Here is an 18,173-nt window from a genome sequence, read left to right as displayed (position 1 = left end):
CATTGCCGTATAAGATTACATCTTGTTATTCCATTGTACATATTATATTGCATTTTCGAAAGTTTATCTTGTTTTTTAATCATACACACTGCTGAATTAAATCCGTGAATATAAAATTAAATTGGTAGTTTTTGGTCGAGCTCTTTTTGTACTTTTCCTTTCTATTTAATTAAGGAGTATATGGTCTTCTAAAATAAAATTTAAATAAAGGAACTTATGGTTCATTGCAGATTCCGTGGATTTAAACTAAAGTCCACTATGTTATGTTTGATTTACTTGCCGAGACACTTCGAGGTCCTCACCAAAATGTCAGTAATAATATATCAACTTAAAAATGTCGTGGTTTGGAACTTCCTTTTAGGCGCATATAATAATTCCTGACCAAAGTTTGAAATGCCAGAGTTGGTTGTTAATTGCAAATAAACATCATTAAGATAAAAAGAATCGTGGCATCACCAGTAAATGTTCTACATTCTTTTTTTTTTCTTTAAACAATGGAAATGTTTCTATTCAAATAAATCTAACCAAACTAGGAATGCCCGACAAATTAATTTTCAACGAAAATGAAATGGTATCTTGGTTCTTGGCATTCATTATTTAGACCTTTGTTCAAGTTGAAACGTTTAAAATGGCTAATTCGGGACTCACTTTTCACACATGAATGGTCTGTCTAGATTAAAAAACGATGTCACAAACAAAGCCAAATAATCACAATCACGATCTTAGAACATCCCTTTTAGAGCTTTCACCGCCCCACACTTTAGTGGCATTGCTCCATTTACCTGATCTTATGTGCCTTTGCATTTATAGCCACCGCGCATACCAAATCAAAATAATATCATTCACAAACCCGTGGCTGAATACTATATTTGAAAATTGCAACAAACGGACATAACACGCTCTTCATCACAAATATCACTATCACTTTGAACCTCCCATCATAGTCAAGAATCATCATGAATAAATTTCTCAACCACCCGTCATTCCTTACCAAGCATTGAAAACAATCTCTAAGGATGGTGGATTGAAATGAAATGTAAGTAAATTGAAATGAAAGTTTTAAATTAAAATAAAGTGTAAATGTGTGACTCCCAACTCATTTTACTATTTAGTTCACTTCTTTTTCACTCTCAGCCAACGAACAGACCCTCAACTCCAATAATAATCAAAATAATAAAACAGAGGAAGAAAAGAAACCATAATACACAAAAACTCGTCTTCAATCCATACTCGTACAGTTACAACTTACTGGTAGAAAAAGCAAAGGAGTTGAAAACCTCTTTAACCCATTAGCAATCACCAACACACCCATAATAGAAATGCAGATCCCATATGCGAAGAATACGAAGTTAATCAGTTTTTGTAGTCTGAGGGAAAATGTAATAATTATCTAAATGTTACGAGTATTTTGCTTTTAGATATTTTTACTTTCTTTTGTAAGTCTTAATGATTTTTAAACATTTTTGTCTTTCTTTACAATACGAATTTAAATTTTAACGATTGAGATGTTGTGTAATTTATTTTGAACTGTGAGTGATCCTAATCTTGCAAGATGTGTAAACCAATTCTAAACTGTGTTTAATGTGCACTGGAAAGAACTATTTTACTAATAGCATGCTTGGGTCTCTCTTTGCAAGGAGTTGAATGTACATTCAAATAATCAATTCTTTTGTATATTTGAAACTCAACGTACATGCAGAGACTAGCTAGAGAACAGTTTTTCAAACATTAACTAAATCAAATTTGTCAATCCGTTTCATTCAACGTAACGCCAATCAATCTGTGTTTTTTCATTGGAATTTAAGAAACTACTGTTCAATACTGCTGAAATGAATATCTAAATATACCTTTAATCAATCTGACAAATGTTAATGAGTTATCGATACAAACCACATTTATTCCTGGGTAATAGACATAATAGGACGATGCAATATCCATATTAGCTCATATTTATAGAGTTTTTATATTTTATGTTCATGAAAAACATTTTTCACGGTGAGGATGTTTGTGAGTTAGACTTTGGTTTCATGTTGGCTTCTATAGAATCACGTTAAAACATCAATTTATGTGATTTTAAGTAATTTTTCATATGTTTAATATCATGTTGAGAAATTGTACTAATCAAGTATTTGAGGATATGAAGCTTCGTTCATGGAATTGGATAAATGCAAAGTATAAGAAAGCTGGTTGGTCCTTTTATCGGTGTCATGCGGAACCTGGTCTGTGCTTACAAGATCTATTTTAAATCATGTGTGTCCTGTCAAATGGAGATATCATGGTTCTGCCTCGGTTAATCCCTGCTGCTGTCTGTTGAATCAGCTTGCTTATGATTATTTATTCTATTGAGGGATAGTAACACCATTATGTACTGATTTGAAGATAACATCCTTATTTCCTTTTGATCACTCCTTGTGAACTCACATCAGCTTGCTATTTTAATAAAAAAAGTTGATTTGCTGGTCTTTAAAAAATAAGCTGAGAAATTGATTCTACTGTAATAATTGATTTTAAGTTAAAATAATTTTAAGTAATTTTTGTGTTGGATATATAAAAAGTTTTACATTAAATTTTACTATTAACTTACTTTTATAGTAAAAACATTCAAAAATAAATTATTTCACTTCAAACCAACTTTAACCAAAATTAATTTACAAGCCAATTTTTTTAAAAATAACTTTACCAATGCTTGGAACGCTCCTAATACAAGGTCATGCAATGCATCTCACGATTCCTCCCGCCATAGACAATCCAGAGAGAGAGAGAGAGAGTGATTTAGAGCACACCCTTCTGTGTCTTCGATATTTTTCTTTGTAAAACTTTTTTTTCCAACAAACTAGCGTAATAATAGTTAATAAAAATATAAATGTTTGTACCAAAAAAACAAAAATGAATAAATGTTCTTACCTACCGGAAAAAGATAAAAATAATGTGTTCTTATGACATTTTCTATTCAATTTTTTTAAAATTAAAATGCGAGGAGTTGTTATCTTGAATGTTTAAGATGTTTAAGAAGACTTTGTCAGAGCTAAAATAAATCACAGAATGAACGGAAAGAACCAACTTTAAAACACACACAGTAGATTCCTTCAGTTAACAGTATTGAAAAATCTCTTAAAAAAAACTGGTGAATTTAAGTCACATAAATACCACAATAAATTGTTATTAAAACTCGTGAGAAGACAGACCCTTTGTTACCCTATTTATGAAGGCTCTTGACAAAAATATAAATATCTCTTACAATACCTCATTAAAATCATTCAATCGAGTGATCTCATATTCTCATACCACACGGAGAAGTACATCTTAATAGGACTACACGTTAAGGTTAAATGTTCATTACTTCTATTTATGTTGGTCCTTAACTTTAAAATAAAACATTTCACTGAATGTGATCTTTTATCATATGCTCCTCTTTTTAAATTTATATGTTTTTTACATAAAGATTACATGTATTTTTCCTGCAATCCTATTCATTTGTATTCAAATTACTCTTAGGTATGATTATTATTAAACAACAATTTTTTTATTTTAAATATTTAACACTACTCAAGATTCAAACTTAACATGATTAGTTAAGTAAAATCAATATAATAATTAAATTTTAATATGTTATTAATAAAAAAACATATTATTATTTAATAAAAAATAATTTTTTAGTTATCATAATTAGCATATTTAACTCATATAAAATTCTGAAATATTTGTACAAATGTTGATCATTTGAATTGAATTGAAGTTCATTCTTGATTCATGACTTCATCAAATTTAAAGTTTCCTTTATATTAATAATTTATTACCTAAGTAACTGAAAATCTTAAAACTTTTACATGATTATTATTTTATAATTCCCTTATTTAATTCGAGTTTTACTATTATTATTATTATTAAATTAGAGGGGGTTGAGAATGTGTAGGGGGGGTAAGGTAAAGACGAAGATGGTGCAATGCAAGAGGAGAAGGTGACATTGAGCATGAGCATGAGCATGAGCATGAGCATGAACAGAGGGATGATGGTTCACTGCAACAACAATAACAATGTCAACAACACTAATAATGTGTGCAACTGCAAGCACTCTCCCTCCGCCACCTTAGACCTTCTCATCCTCCTCCTAGTCCTCTTCTCCGGCGCGTTCCTCCTCTCCTCCTACCTCTGCTACATCTTCAACTCCCTCTCCCTCCTCCTCCCCTCGGTGCCGCTCTCCTACCTCCTCCCCTTCCTCCTCTTCTTCGCCCTCTCCCTCGCCACCGCCGACTTCTGCTGCGGCGCCCGATCCCGCCGCTGCCAGCGCCAGGGCTGCAAGGGCCTCAAGAAGGCCATGGAGTTCGATTTGCAGATTCAGCGCTTCGGCTCCTCCGTGCCTTCCTCCGCCGAAATCGATAAGCTCCCCTGGAAGGGCGGCACTGAGGCCAACCCCGATTACGACTGCCTCAGGTCCGAGCTGAGGAAGATGGCTCCCCCTAACGGCCGCGCGCTTCTTCTCTTCCGGGCCCCCTGCGGCTGCCCCGTCGCCAAACTCGAGGCCTCTGGTCCCAAAAAGGCCAAACGCCATAAGAGGTGAGTTTCTGAGTTTCTCTTTTTATAATTGTCAGATCTATTTTTGATCAATTGTTTGTTGAAGTAATGGATTCTTCGAGTGTTTGATTTTCCAGTTTGTGGATATCTGTTTGCCTTATTCAGGATTTTATTTAAGTGAAAGATCTGTGAGGGTTGTTAGAGTGGCTTTGGTTTTTTTCCCCCTAATTGTTGGTATTGAGATTAGGATGAAAATAGTTTGAGATTATATGAGACGTAGGCTTAAGTTGCACTGGAATATTTGATTGACCTTATTGTAACTGTTTCATTTTATTTGCTGTACAAAAATTGAGCCAGTTAGGCTGAATGCTTTGTAGACCTTGTAATAGTCTTTCCCTCCTGATTATGAGAAATCCTTTGTACAGTATCTCTCTATATATGATAGGGCTGGGAGACTATCTCCCAGTCCCAGGGAAGTTTTCTCTGGTTCGGTCTTCCTTCTGTTTTTTCAGCCTCTGCCGTCCTCGACAGTTCTGCGTGGTTATTGGGTGTCCCAAATATCACTCAGGTTTGTCTCATCCCCTGCCGTCTGGCCATCCCCCAAAGTGCAGTTGCTTGTGCTGCCATCACACACTAACAGGTGGCTGCTTGTTTTGTCCCTCACCAGTGTGAGATCCACGCACTGCCTAACCAAATCTTGACAGTTTCTGATATTCAGTTTGGTTTGGCAGAGGATCTTATTGATTGTCTAATTAGAATTCCTGCTCTAGAGGCAAGACTAGGAACTGATTCATAGATAGGTGCCGAATCTTCAACTTTAGTTTCTTTCTTCACAAGTCATGGTTGTGAAGGACTTGGTGTTATCCAAGTGGCTTCAATGAACTCAAGAGGGAGGGGTGAATTGAGTTTATAAACTTTTTCTTTGTTAATACACTCTAATTCCTTTTTATATGATAAATATGATAATGTATCAAAACCTTGATTAAGAAGAGAAAAAGTAAGTAAGACCTCTACCAATATAAATGAATACAGTAAATTTACAATAAAAGTAAAGAGATAAGGGAAGAGAAAATTGCAAATTCGGTTTATACTAGTTCAGTAATTTTTTGTGCCTACGTCCAGTTTCCAAGCTTGAGAGTTTCACTATCTTTCAAATCTTTTATAACAACATGACACTCTTACACATTGGAATCCCTCATCCTTTGTGTTCAAGACTCTCAAAAATCAAGAGATACCACACTCTTGTTCTTGCAAGGGATGTCTCACCCTTTTCAAAAGTTTAGACAAAGAATATAAGAATTCATTCTCTGACTTAGAGGAAATGTTACAAATTGAAGCACTAGAAAGTTTCTTGATAATAAGTATATTTGGCCAAGTTTTTTATCAAGAACTTAATGATTGAGAATGATTGTTAACATGATCTTTTCAAAAGTTTCTCATATATATAAATGTGCTAAAATGATGAATATTTATAGGCAAAAGAAATAAAAAACTTTTATACCGTTGCTTCTAGTAATCGATTACATTGATTCCAGAACTTGAAAAATAATTTTAACGCTTTTAAAAGAAACTTTGAAGACTTGATTTAAATTAATCAAATAGTCAAATATGCTTATTGGAAAAATCTTTTAACAATTTAACCTAAGTCTTGAATCTTTTAATTGCTTGACTTGTTTGTGTTCAAGATTTTTCATATTATTTTGCTTTCGCCTGTCGTTTGCTTTTTGGCATCATCAAAACCTACAACATTACATAACCACACATGGTCATGGTGGTCAAGGAGAACGTGATGGGGCACATCTTAGATGCACGTATTGTAAGCATTCTGGTCACACCTACGATTGTTGTTACTCACTTACTCTATGCTTGGTCTGGGAGATTTAGTAAAGTTATTTGGAGTTTGGTATGGCTCATAGTGAAGTAGACCACTTTGTGTTCTACAAATGTTCATCTAACCATGGTATTTATTTAGTTGTTTATGTTGATGATGTTGTCATTATTGAAGACTTCAAACAACACTTAGTTGTTAGTTTGTCATTTTTAAAGAAAGAATCTAGGATTGTTTTAGTAATTTCTTTGAATTAAGGTAGCTCAGTCAAAGGCAAGCATTGCTATATCTTGAAGGAAATGGGTATTTTGGATGAGACTGTTATGTTGGACTGTAAGCCAACTGACACTTCTATTTACCCAAGTTTTAATCTTTTACTGGGAAATATTGGAGGTTGATTGGGAAGTTGAATTTCCTAACCATGACGAGGCCAAATAGACAATCTAGTGCAACTAATAGACAATCTACTTCTGATTGTTGTGTTCTAATTGGAGGTAATCTTATTTCCTATAAGAGTAAAAGCATAATGTTGTTAAGTCTAGTGCAAAGATAGAGTATCGAGCCATGACCATTATCACATGTGAACTCATATGTTTGAAGCAACTTCTCCAAGAGTTACAATTTTGTAAGGTAGGCCCCACGAGTCTCATTTGTAATAAACAAGCAACCTTGCACATTGCTTCAATCCTGTTTTTCACGAGCAAACAATCATTTTGAGATTGATTGTCTTTTTATTTGTGATAAGATTATTTTCGGGGAGATGACTGCATCATTTGTTGGTTACATGGTTCTCATGATCAACTAGTAAACATCTTCCCTAAGTCTCTGTGGACTGAGGAAATCATACATATGTAGTAAGCTGGGATGCACACGACTTATACACACTAGCTTAAGGGGGAGTATTGAATTTACGATAAGATTGTATTGAGATCTTATGAGATATTGGATATTGTGCTAGAATATTTTATTGCTTTGATTGTAATTGTTTCCTTTTATTTGCTGTACATAATTACATTAATTAGGCTGAATATCTTGTAGATCTTGTAATATTCTTCCGCTAATTATTGGAAACCCCTTGTACACTACAGTATTTCTATATATATGATAGGGCTGGGAGACTCTCCCAATCTTTGTCCATAATTGTTTCCTTTTTTAGTCTTTGTTTCAAGTGTTGGGTTAAGAATTTCTTACGTTTAGCAATTACAGTCAAAATGGCTGGAAAAAAATGTTGAAAATTGGTAGCAGAAAAGGTGACGATTACCAGAGTAGTTAGGTGTATATTCCTATAGCAAAATTGTCTTGTTCTTGCTAAGCATGCAGCGCTCTTGTTAAATACCATTACTAATTTCTTAAAAATTTATTCTAATATTACTAATCTCTAAATCAATTTAGTTAACTAGAAATGACAATCATGGTTCCAAACTATGATTCCCTTCCTATGATAGAACAATTTCATGTCCTGTAACCAATGACCAAGTTAGATCTCATGTCTGACTCAAATAGATTAGGATCAATTCTGAATCATGATCCAAATCATTACACATGTTTTATTTGCAACTCAGCTTGCAACATTCTCTGGTTTGTGACTCTTTTCCTTCTTTTTCAGTCTGCAATTTCTTTGTTCCTGATCTGTGTCCCTGTCTCTGGTCTCCATTTGTCTTCTGGTCTGGGTCTGTGATTGCCTTTACTAAAGCTGGGAATTGTTTTTATTCTGGATTCTGGATATGCACAATAGGAAGAGGCATCTGTGGCTGTGGCTACAGCGGAAAAAAATAAAACTGGGTTTTAATGTTAAGTTTTTAACATGCAGAATGATTGTGTTTCTTGCGGTGGTATAAATGGGTTTGATTGAGGTAGAAGTGGGCTTGAGTTATGTGGATTCATAATTGTCATAAAAGATTTTCAATCTAGATATATCTCATTTTACAGAAACTATGCCTGTTAGTGTTAATTACAAAATTCTACAATTTTATTTAAGTATGCTCCAAGGTATGATTATATGCTACATAATGTTAACTTATTGTGTGTTTTGCTATAACCTTTTAGAATTTTTTACGATTTTATGGTGATTTTGTTACTCCTATTATTATTTATACATTTATTTTCAAAAGATTAGGATCTTATATCAGTCAATTTGATCTTACAATTCAATCTTTGATGACCTTGACCGGTCCTAGATCAGATTGCAATTATCACAACAATAATACAACTATACAAGCAAGTAGTGTAGGGGTACACTTTGGCTTTTAATTCAACTGGATTGCATTCAATAAAGCTACGAAGGAGATATCTACTTTAGCACTGCTTTAAATGTCTAGGATAATAAAACTACTTTGCTCTGTTTGTTGTGGCCAACTTAGTATATATATATATAACTGATTGTACATTGCATAGGTGGATTACTTTATCGGTAAGTAGACTAATGTGCCTATTGGTTGTGAGCACTTTGCATATGGGCTTTACCTGTGTAGCATAGGTGAATGTCATAAAGAACTATTTTCCATGCCCTATGGAAGAAATGGGGGCTTTGACCCATCTATGAAATGCTACTCTGATCTCTTTGCCTCTATTACCACCCCTGTTGTAACCTCAAACGTGAACAACTTTTTTTTGGAATTTTGATATGATTGTCTCACAATTTTGAATCATTTTATCTTTTCACTAATAAAAATTATTGGTGACACCAGATACTTTGGTACAAAAGCACGAAGCCTCAACTGTGTTTCCCATGTTCAACTATCAGTGTTTTATGAATCTGCAACAGCATATATAAATTTCAATTTTCAACCTGTTGTGCTTATGTAACTGACTATCATCCCGTCATATACAGAATTATCTCAATTTGTTTTCTCACAGTGCATTTGACTCTGAACTTTTTTGGTAAATTATTCTCTGGAATTGTCGTAGTGACTAGTGATAATTCTATTGTCATAAACTTTCCTGTTTTATCCACAAAGGTAGCATTTAGCTAACTTTTTTTGGTTTCTTTTCTCCTTAAAAAGAAAAGTCGGGCTAATCACTACTTTAAAGAAACTCTAGAATATAAAAGGGGTTAAAAAAAAAGTTGGGCCAAATGTTACCCAGTAGAATTTATTGTATACTGGAAGTTTTGTTTGATGGACTTGAATAAATTTGAATGGTAAATCTGAACATCTGGTTTTAATGATTTGAGCAGGACCCCACCCAGTGCGACTCTTAATGGAGGAGGAGATCATCGTTGATTGACTGTGATGTTACCACCGCTGGCATCTCATTTATATTATTCTCATCATTTACTGCAAAACTTCTGATCAGAACCATTTTTTTTAAGAAAAATAGCAATCTGGTCTTAACAATCCTTCCTTATATATCTGCACTATCTAGTAGTCTATATAAACTTTGGAAGGATCCTACAGAATTAACTGCAATAAATATGTGATTCATCATCGACCCATTTCATTAATTGTAGGTGTCCTAAAATTGCTGACTTCATTGTCTCTCAAGTCATTTCACCTAAGCCCTTCGAAAATAGTATACATTATGGATTGAAATGGTCTTTTAAGTCATGGATCATGGATGGACTAGCTCATGGTGTGAATAACGTGATTGTACCCAATGTAGATTATGTTTCATTACCCCTGTGGAACAGCCAAATCCGTATGTGGACCCTCTACATGCAAGAATCCGTGTTTTTACTTACCAACTCGGCTATTTCCTTGTTTATTAATGCGAAACCCTACAAAAATATTTTCTCCGTATGTTGGGACTTAGGTGTAGAGTATTATAGAGGGTATTGTTTGCATTTTTCTTTATTAATTTATGCATAATAAACATTAAATAAATGGACAAACTTTTTCCGTTATTGATGAATAAGTAAAATTTGTCTGAGACAATCTTCGCATGTAAATTATAATAGGTTTGTACAATTCAAACAGAATTAAATGGATTATTTTTTCCAAATATATTTTAACTGGATATTTAGTAATGATGAATTAAATAGATGTTTGATGTAAATTTCAATTAATGGAACGGCGTGTATCAGAAAGTATGAAAGTATGTCATTGTAAGATAAAATATAAATAATTTAATAGATATGAAATGTCATTGTAAGTTTTTAAACTATAAACTAATATGAAATCGTTGATAATGATATTATAATTTAAGTAGTTAATTAGTTATTATAAAAATTAATAAACTTATTATTCATCACTTTGTGACTTTATATCATAAGTGCATTATTATTTATTCAAATATAAAAATCAATTTATTGTGTCATTTGTCATTTAAAATATAACCATAATTTATATAATTTTTTAAATATACTTTAATAATATAATAAGAAATAATAGAGTCTTAATGATTTTTTTAGTGAGTAACAATTTATTTAAAATTCTTTAGAAACATTTATTCAGAACTTTTAAACCATGAAGACCTATTTGAAAATTTGGTGATCTACAAATAATTTAGCGAATTAAAAACAAATCTTAAATATATTTTTTCTCCTTTAAATTTGGACTAAATTTATTTAGTCTTTCAGATTCAAAATGATTTTTAAGTATTTTAATTTTAAAATAACTCACTTTTGAATCTTATCAGGAACTAAAATATCATAAAACAAACGGCAAACTATTTTCAAATTAAAATACTAAGAAATTACTTTTAAATTTAAGAAGAAGAAAAAATTGGTCAAAATTCGAGAAATTAGAAAGGTATTTAAGCCTGAAAAGTGAAAACAACCAGAATTCTTCAGCTAAATGTGTAGATGACATGTGAAAATCTAAATAGCAGAGAAGGATCGAATTTTGAGTCTAATGGTCGCGTCTCATGTTGTTAGTCTTCATTTCTGCGAGTCTCAGACTCAAACTCAAAATCTTGCCTCGATCCTTACCCTTTTCTCTTTCAGTTGAGCTTCCATCACCAAACCCAATTCTAAGATCAAAATGGGTTTCCTTTTCCAGTTCCACCAATGCCTCTCCACACGTGCAAGACCCACAACACTTCATTGGCATTTTCTGCAATGCGAGGCTTCACCAGAACCACTACGAGTGCGAGCTTGCATTGGTTTCCGCGCTCAAATATTGTTCTTCCTCCTCTCAGGGTCGCCAACTTCATTCTCTGGTATTGAAACTCGGACTCCATTCCAACACCTTCATTCAAAACAGCTTGATCAACATGTACGCAAAACGCGGTTCAATTAAAGATGCCCAATTGCTGTTTGATGCTTGTCCCACGTTGAACCCTATTTCCTGTAACATTATGGTTTGTGGGTATGCCAAAGCTGGTCAATTGGACAATGCCCGCAAACTGTTTGACATAATGCCTGACAAAGGTTGTGTCTCCTACACCACCATGATAATGGGTCTCGTCCAAAATGAATGCTTTCGAGAAGCTCTAGAGGTTTTCAAGGACATGAGGTCTGATGGGGTGGTCCCTAATGACTTGACTCTGGTAAATGTGATATATGCTTGCTCACATTTTGGTGAAATTTTGAACTGTCGAATGATTCATGCGATTGCTATTAAGTTGTTTGTTGAGGGGTTGGTTCTTGTTTCGACAAATTTGATGCGTGCGTACTGTCTTTGTTCGGGTGTAGGGGAAGCAAGAAGGTTGTTTGACAGGATGCCTGAAGTGAATTTGGTCTCTTGGAATGTAATGTTAAACGGATATGCAAAGGCTGGCCTTGTTGACATGGCCAGGGAGTTGTTTGAGAGAGTTCCTGATAAGGATGTGATTTCTTGGGGAACAATGATTGATGGTTATATCCTAATGAATCGTTTACATGAAGCTTTGGTGATGTATCGTGCAATGCTACGAAGTGGGCTTGCACTTAATGAAATCCTAGTTGTGAATTTGGTTTCAGCATGTGGTCGTCTGAATGCAATTGGTGATGGTTGGCAATTGCATGGAATGGTTGTTAAGAAAGGCTTTGACTGTTACAATTTTATACAGACTACTATCATCCATTTTTATGCAGCTTGTGGGATGATGGACCTTGCTTGTTTGCAATTTGAAGTGGGCGCAAAGGATCACCTAGAGTCGTGGAATGCTCTTGTTTCTGGATTCATAAAAAATAGAATGGTGGACCAGGCAAGGAAAATCTTTGATGACATGCCTGAAAGAGATGTGTTTTCATGGAGTACCATGATTTCTGGCTACGCACAAACTGACCAGTCCAGAATCGCTCTTGAACTCTTCCATAAAATGGTAGCCAGTGGGATCAAACCAAATGAAGTTACGATGGTGAGTGTATTCTCTGCAATTGCCACATTAGGCACATTGAAGGAGGGAAGATGGGCTCATGAATACATATGTAATGAATCCATCCCATTGAATGACAATTTACGTGCAGCTCTAATTGATATGTATGCAAAGTGTGGGAGCATCAACAGTGCCTTGCAATTTTTCAATCAGATTCGAGACAAAACCTTTTCTGTGTCCCCATGGAATGCAATTATATGTGGGTTAGCCTCGCATGGACATGCAAGTATGTGCCTAGATGTTTTCTCTGATATGCAGAGGTATAATATCAAACCAAATCCAATTACATTTATAGGAGTCCTTAGTGCTTGTTGTCATGCTGGGTTGGTGGAGCCTGGGCGAAGAATATTTAGAATCATGAAGAGTGCATATAATGTCGAACCAGATATCAAGCATTATGGCTGTATGGTTGATCTTTTGGGCAGAGCTGGGCTATTAGAAGAAGCTGAGGAAATGATAAGGAGCATGCCAATGAAGGCTGACATTGTGATATGGGGAACTTTATTAGCAGCATGTAGAACTCATGGAGATGTCAATATAGGAGAGAGGGCTGCAGAGAGTTTGGCAGGGTTGGCACCATCACACGGTGGAGGTAAAGTTCTCCTATCAAACATATACGCAGATGCAGGAAGGTGGGAGGATGTATCACTGGTTAGAAGAGCCATTCAGAATCAGAGAATGGAGAGAATGCCTGGGTGCAGTGGTGTTATAAGGTAGCTAAAGGAGTTTCAATTCGCTTAGATTGTTTTGCTAAATTTAGAGATGAAGATGCTGGTCTTTCATACAAAATGTTTTTGAGAATCATGTATTCCGATTTTGTAAATTATTCAGAAATACTCTTTACTAGTTGTGCTTTAAACATACTATTACTTATCATTTATATGAGCTTTACAGATTACAATAACTTGTTTGAAACTGCATAGCGTAAATAAGGAGGATCCTGATACTCCAAATATAAAATGGTCAAGGTTGTTGATACAAAATGAGGAGGATCCCGATCCAATTTCATCCACTAGATATGGGAAACTAATAGAAAAGTTATTAACGGGCAAGGATATCTTCAATTTCTATGCAATACACAGGTCCTGTTATGAATGATCTACATTTAAAAATCTGTTAAGATCATAGATAGAGTTTATGAATGCTGACCGTTTAGTAATTTTTTTTTTTGTTTCTTTTGATATGTTGAGGAGCTATGGAGTTTGACAAGATGTGAGTGAAACATAATTTGTTTAGTGTGTAAAATTACCATTAGACATTGGCTGACTTCCACGAGCTTACAAGCCCTTCATTAGATCATGAAGTAATTCTTTCCTGCTGTTTGCAGAAGTCTTCAGTGTATGTTTGTGTTGAAGATATTATTAATCAGAAGACTTGTATAATCTATGGTAAGCACGCGTGCTCAAATTTGAAGGGGTAGATCTGAATATGTTTACCATTGAAATTTCAAGTTAATGCCCTGCATATCTGGTACACGTGGCATAGTAGTTTATATTACAATTTACATAGTGTAGACGTGGCATTGTGCAATGATACTTAAATGTCAGTTACACCATTTTAGATAAGGTGAAAATTTCAGAGATGACTAAGGGTCTATGAAACAAAATGTTATACAGAAGTTGTCCAGGTTACAAGCTTTAGCTTGAAGATTTAGTAGTTTGTTTTGTGTCCAAATTTAACTTAATTAGGAAGAATGTGAATTTGGACGCGGTGTGCCTTATTCGTTATACCTGTTAGAATGTGTATATGAAACTGAAGATAATAATATGTCTGAAAACGTGATTTTGTTGGCATGTGCATGATAACATAAATTGTTGGATGTTTTGCTTCTTGGCAAGTCTGAGGTGAACGCTTAGTTACTAAGAGTTTGTTTGATTCGTTAAAATATAGGGATAAGACAGAACAAAAATGATTGTTTTGCATTTGATTGGTAAAATGGTTTAACAGGACAAAAGAGAAAACATGGGACAACTAATGAATCAACAATAGAAGCAACGTAGAGATGAGGGAACAATTACAAACAGAATGATAATTTATGCCGCGGTGGAAAGTAATTTTGAAGCCCTTACCTTGCACATTTTCACGCTAAAAGTTTCCGAGAATATAGAACTGAAAATTAGCATATTCTTGTCCCAAGATTTTCGCAAGGTTATTTTGATAAATTAAAAAGGATATGCTGGTAAATTTCATATTATTATATTTGTGTTGTACATAGTTCATCAAATAACATAAAATAAAAAGTTGTCCAATAACTTAGGTAGTTGGCTGGTCCTGTTTTTTTATCCTGTACCACAGTGCGTATCAAACGTTCAATATCTCTCTTGTTAGCCCATAACCACAAGCCATAAACCCTGAAAGAAAATACTAAGAGAACGAACGAAGCTAACCAAGAAGCTGTAATGCACGGGGATTCCCAAGAGGGTAGTGGAGAGGGAGATTAAGATAAGGGAGCTGAAGAAGCAAGTGGATGTTCGAAATAATTGCGTATGATTCAGATTCAATTTATGTAATCAAGTTTTAATTTTAATAATAAAGTGTTATTATTTTATTATTATTTTTTATACTGTTTTATTAAAATAGTTTGACTTGATAGTCTTTGATTAAAATTAAAGATTTTTTTTATCATAATAGAGATTATAAAAATGAGAATTAAGTCTCTTATAATTTTAATTCAAATTATTCTTAATCGTAAGATTATTGTGAATAGGACATCAATAACTCAAGTAGATCAATATATATATAATGATCTTTTATTGGATAAAGATTATTATATCTCATTTATTAAATTACATGTATGTATTATGTACATGTGAATGTCATCATTGAATGACTCAATTGAGGATTTCTAATAGTTAATATCACTTTGATATGTCAATAGGAAGTTCTCAAAAAGAAATATAACACTTTCCTTTAACATGAGATTATCATAATAATTAACAAGTTATTATATTTTAATTTCAGACACCTAATGCCTTGGAACATTAGTTGAATCAATATTGGATGTGATTAAATACTTATAAAATTAATGATTAATCAAGAAAGAATCCATCAATTCTAGTTAATGAGTTTGAGCTCTACGATAAAGTTTCCTAAGTAATTCATTGATTAAATATAATGTGTTCACTTATTAGAGTTTGACGGTAATACTATACTCTAGAGTTAATCTTAAGCTGTGAATAAAGAAAATACTTAATTATTCTTCTATTGGTTCTTGAAAGTAAAAAATGTTACTTCATGTCATCCGGATGTTAAGGAGTGTTACTAGATGCCTATGATTAATAAATTAATTATGAATAATTACTATCGGTTTAGCATTAAACTTACGAGATTACTCACAAACAAGTGTTATAATCTTTGCAAAAAAAAATATTTTATTTGATAATTAAATTAGAGAATTTAACTTAATCAAATAAATATTTTAGTGAAATATTATTATATTCTTTACTAGCACCAAGAATATTATTAATATAAACAAAGAATATTATTTTATAAATGTGAAAGTTGTCCATAAAATAAGAATAAAATTTTATTGTTATATATTAGGATCAATCATGTGATTACTTATCGTAATTAATCATGTAATTATTTAGGATATGAAATGGTTTTTATTTTCTAATATAAAAACAAAGAGATATGAAATTATTTTAAATAAAATATCTCTTTTTTGAAAAAGACTCAAATCCACATCTTTTAACATTATAAATAGAATCATCTACATAAGAGCATAGTCTACCAGACACAATCTATAAAAGTTAAGTTTGGTTTTTTCTACCATAAAAGTAGGAAGAAAGTTTTGCTCTTTAGAGTTCTATTTAGAAGAGTTGAGAGTAGATATTGGTCTTGATGTGGATACATGTAGAATTTTTACACTATTGAAGAAAACTTTTGTTGCTTCAAGAATGCGCATCTAGATACACAAATCTATTTTTCAAAATATACAACAAATGAAGAAAAATAGATCTTAATTTTTCACTATAAGTGTTGAGAACACTTCTATGTAACTATCAGTGGTATTGTCCTTGAGGACCGTTGTGGTCGGCGAAGATGAGGTGGAAGTGGGGAGGGGAGGCAGTCAAGGACGAGGACGAAGGCGACGTAAGAGAGGAAGGCGAGAGGGATGGAGTGTTCAAAGTTATGGAGGTGATTGGAGGGGATGGTGAGGTCAGGGTCAAAGGTCTAGTGGTGGCCTAGGCCAATGAAGAGTTCCATGGAGATGGAGGCTATTAATTAAGGCTGCCATGATGAGGAAGAGTTTAAGGTACTTGTCTTTGGAGGTTGGGAACCATGGTGGAGCAGTGTAGAAGGTTGGATTTAGGGCGTGGAGCTTGATGTGGTTGAAGAGGTGCCATAGCCCTATTAGCCTGAAATCCAAACCTGGAGCTACATGTCCCACTAGAGTTCTCATAATTGAGAGGAATTATGTGTGTGAATGAGTTAATTTGTGTTTGGTGATGTTGGCTTTGAGAGAGAGGGGGAAATTTATATTATGTGGGCTTTTGGGTCCAGAGGGTTTTGTGGGAAGAAATGAATATCAATGGATTTGAAGTACAAGATTGGTGACTAGGGGAATAAGGGAGTTTAATTTATTTCATGATGGAAAATGTTTAATAAAATGTTATCTATCCCAAGAGAAAAAAATATAATAAAATTTATAATGTGATAAAAAAGATATTGATAAAATATTTAAAATAAAAAAAAATAATTTGTGAATTATTAATCTACTCCATTATGACCATATGAATCATGAGATGACTGACGAATGGGGTGAGGTAGCGCTGACTTTCTAGATGAATAAACAACAAAACGGCAGGAGGAGTAGGAAGACTAGCTACTACCCCGCTTGGCAGCCCTTGTGTTATGCTTATCCATTTAATTATTCATTATAAAAGCTATTTGTTTATATATAAGTAAAAGTAGTAAATTGCAATGTTGTATTTGTTAAATATTATACTATAGCCAAGGAAGGAATAATATATATATATATATATATATATATATATATATATATATATATATATATAAACAATATAAAATTAATTTTATATTATCTTCTAATTATAAAACATTGTTTAAATTATTTTAAAATAATTATTTTAAAAGTTAATAAGTTTATTATATATGATAGTTTGTGATTGAATGACTCTATAAATAATTTATAATTTTTTCTCTCTATATAAATTAGTGAAAAGAATTATAGTTTTAATTATTCCATAAAAAAATATTTAGTTCATAAAATATGTTTAAAAAACAAAATTCAAACTCATACAGTTATAGTACACTAATTAATAAATATATACAATATTTCATTTTTATATTTAATATTTATTTTAAATAAGATTTTATTATTTAATTTAAAGTTAAATATATATTAAAATCATTCTCATTTATAAATCAGATTTGAAAGTTACAAAGTTCAAATGCATATTAATGTTATTTTATTTTATTTTTAAATCGTGTCATATGTTAACACTTTAATCTTAACATTTATTACTCATCACCAGAAAAAGGTTTGAAATTTTGCAAAGAACAAAAAAACAAAGAATGAGATGCAATAAGCAAACTCCATAAACCACAATGACAGAGATTTACATAAAAA

General features: G+C 33.0%; 2 protein-coding genes across 2 annotated transcripts; both read left to right on the top strand.

The window, feature by feature from the left end:
* Positions 1-3,894: 3,894 nt before the first annotated feature.
* LOC114387104 (uncharacterized protein At5g19025-like) lies at positions 3,895-9,773 on the top strand. The gene is made up of 2 exons (XM_028347236.1): positions 3,895-4,554; positions 9,516-9,773. Exons 1-2 carry the CDS (start codon positions 3,944-3,946, stop codon positions 9,559-9,561), a joined length of 657 nt encoding a protein of 218 aa, XP_028203037.1. The 5' UTR covers positions 3,895-3,943; the 3' UTR covers positions 9,562-9,773.
* Positions 9,774-11,051: 1,278 nt separating this feature from the next.
* Positions 11,052-13,459, top strand: LOC114385709 (pentatricopeptide repeat-containing protein At5g19020, mitochondrial). The gene has a single exon (XM_028345748.1). The coding sequence runs from the start codon at positions 11,144-11,146 to the stop codon at positions 13,292-13,294; it is 2,151 nt and encodes a 716-aa protein (XP_028201549.1). The 5' UTR covers positions 11,052-11,143; the 3' UTR covers positions 13,295-13,459.
* The last annotated feature ends 4,714 nt before the right edge of the window (positions 13,460-18,173 follow it).

The sequence above is a fragment of the Glycine soja genome, chromosome 15, assembly GCF_004193775.1.
Source record: "Glycine soja cultivar W05 chromosome 15, ASM419377v2, whole genome shotgun sequence".
NCBI classification, from domain to species: Eukaryota; Viridiplantae; Streptophyta; class Magnoliopsida; order Fabales; family Fabaceae; genus Glycine; species Glycine soja.
This window is presented reverse-complemented; position numbering and strand designations above follow the sequence as displayed.

Coding starts and splice junctions, on each gene's coding strand:
- LOC114387104 (XM_028347236.1), top strand. CDS start 3,944: ATGCAAGAGGAGAAGGTGACATTGAGCATGAGCATGAGCATGAGCATG. Junction 4,555..9,515: donor AAGGCCAAACGCCATAAGAG/GTGAGTTTCTGA, acceptor TGATTTGAGCAG/GACCCCACCCAGTGCGACTC.
- LOC114385709 (XM_028345748.1), top strand. CDS start 11,144: ATGTTGTTAGTCTTCATTTCTGCGAGTCTCAGACTCAAACTCAAAATC.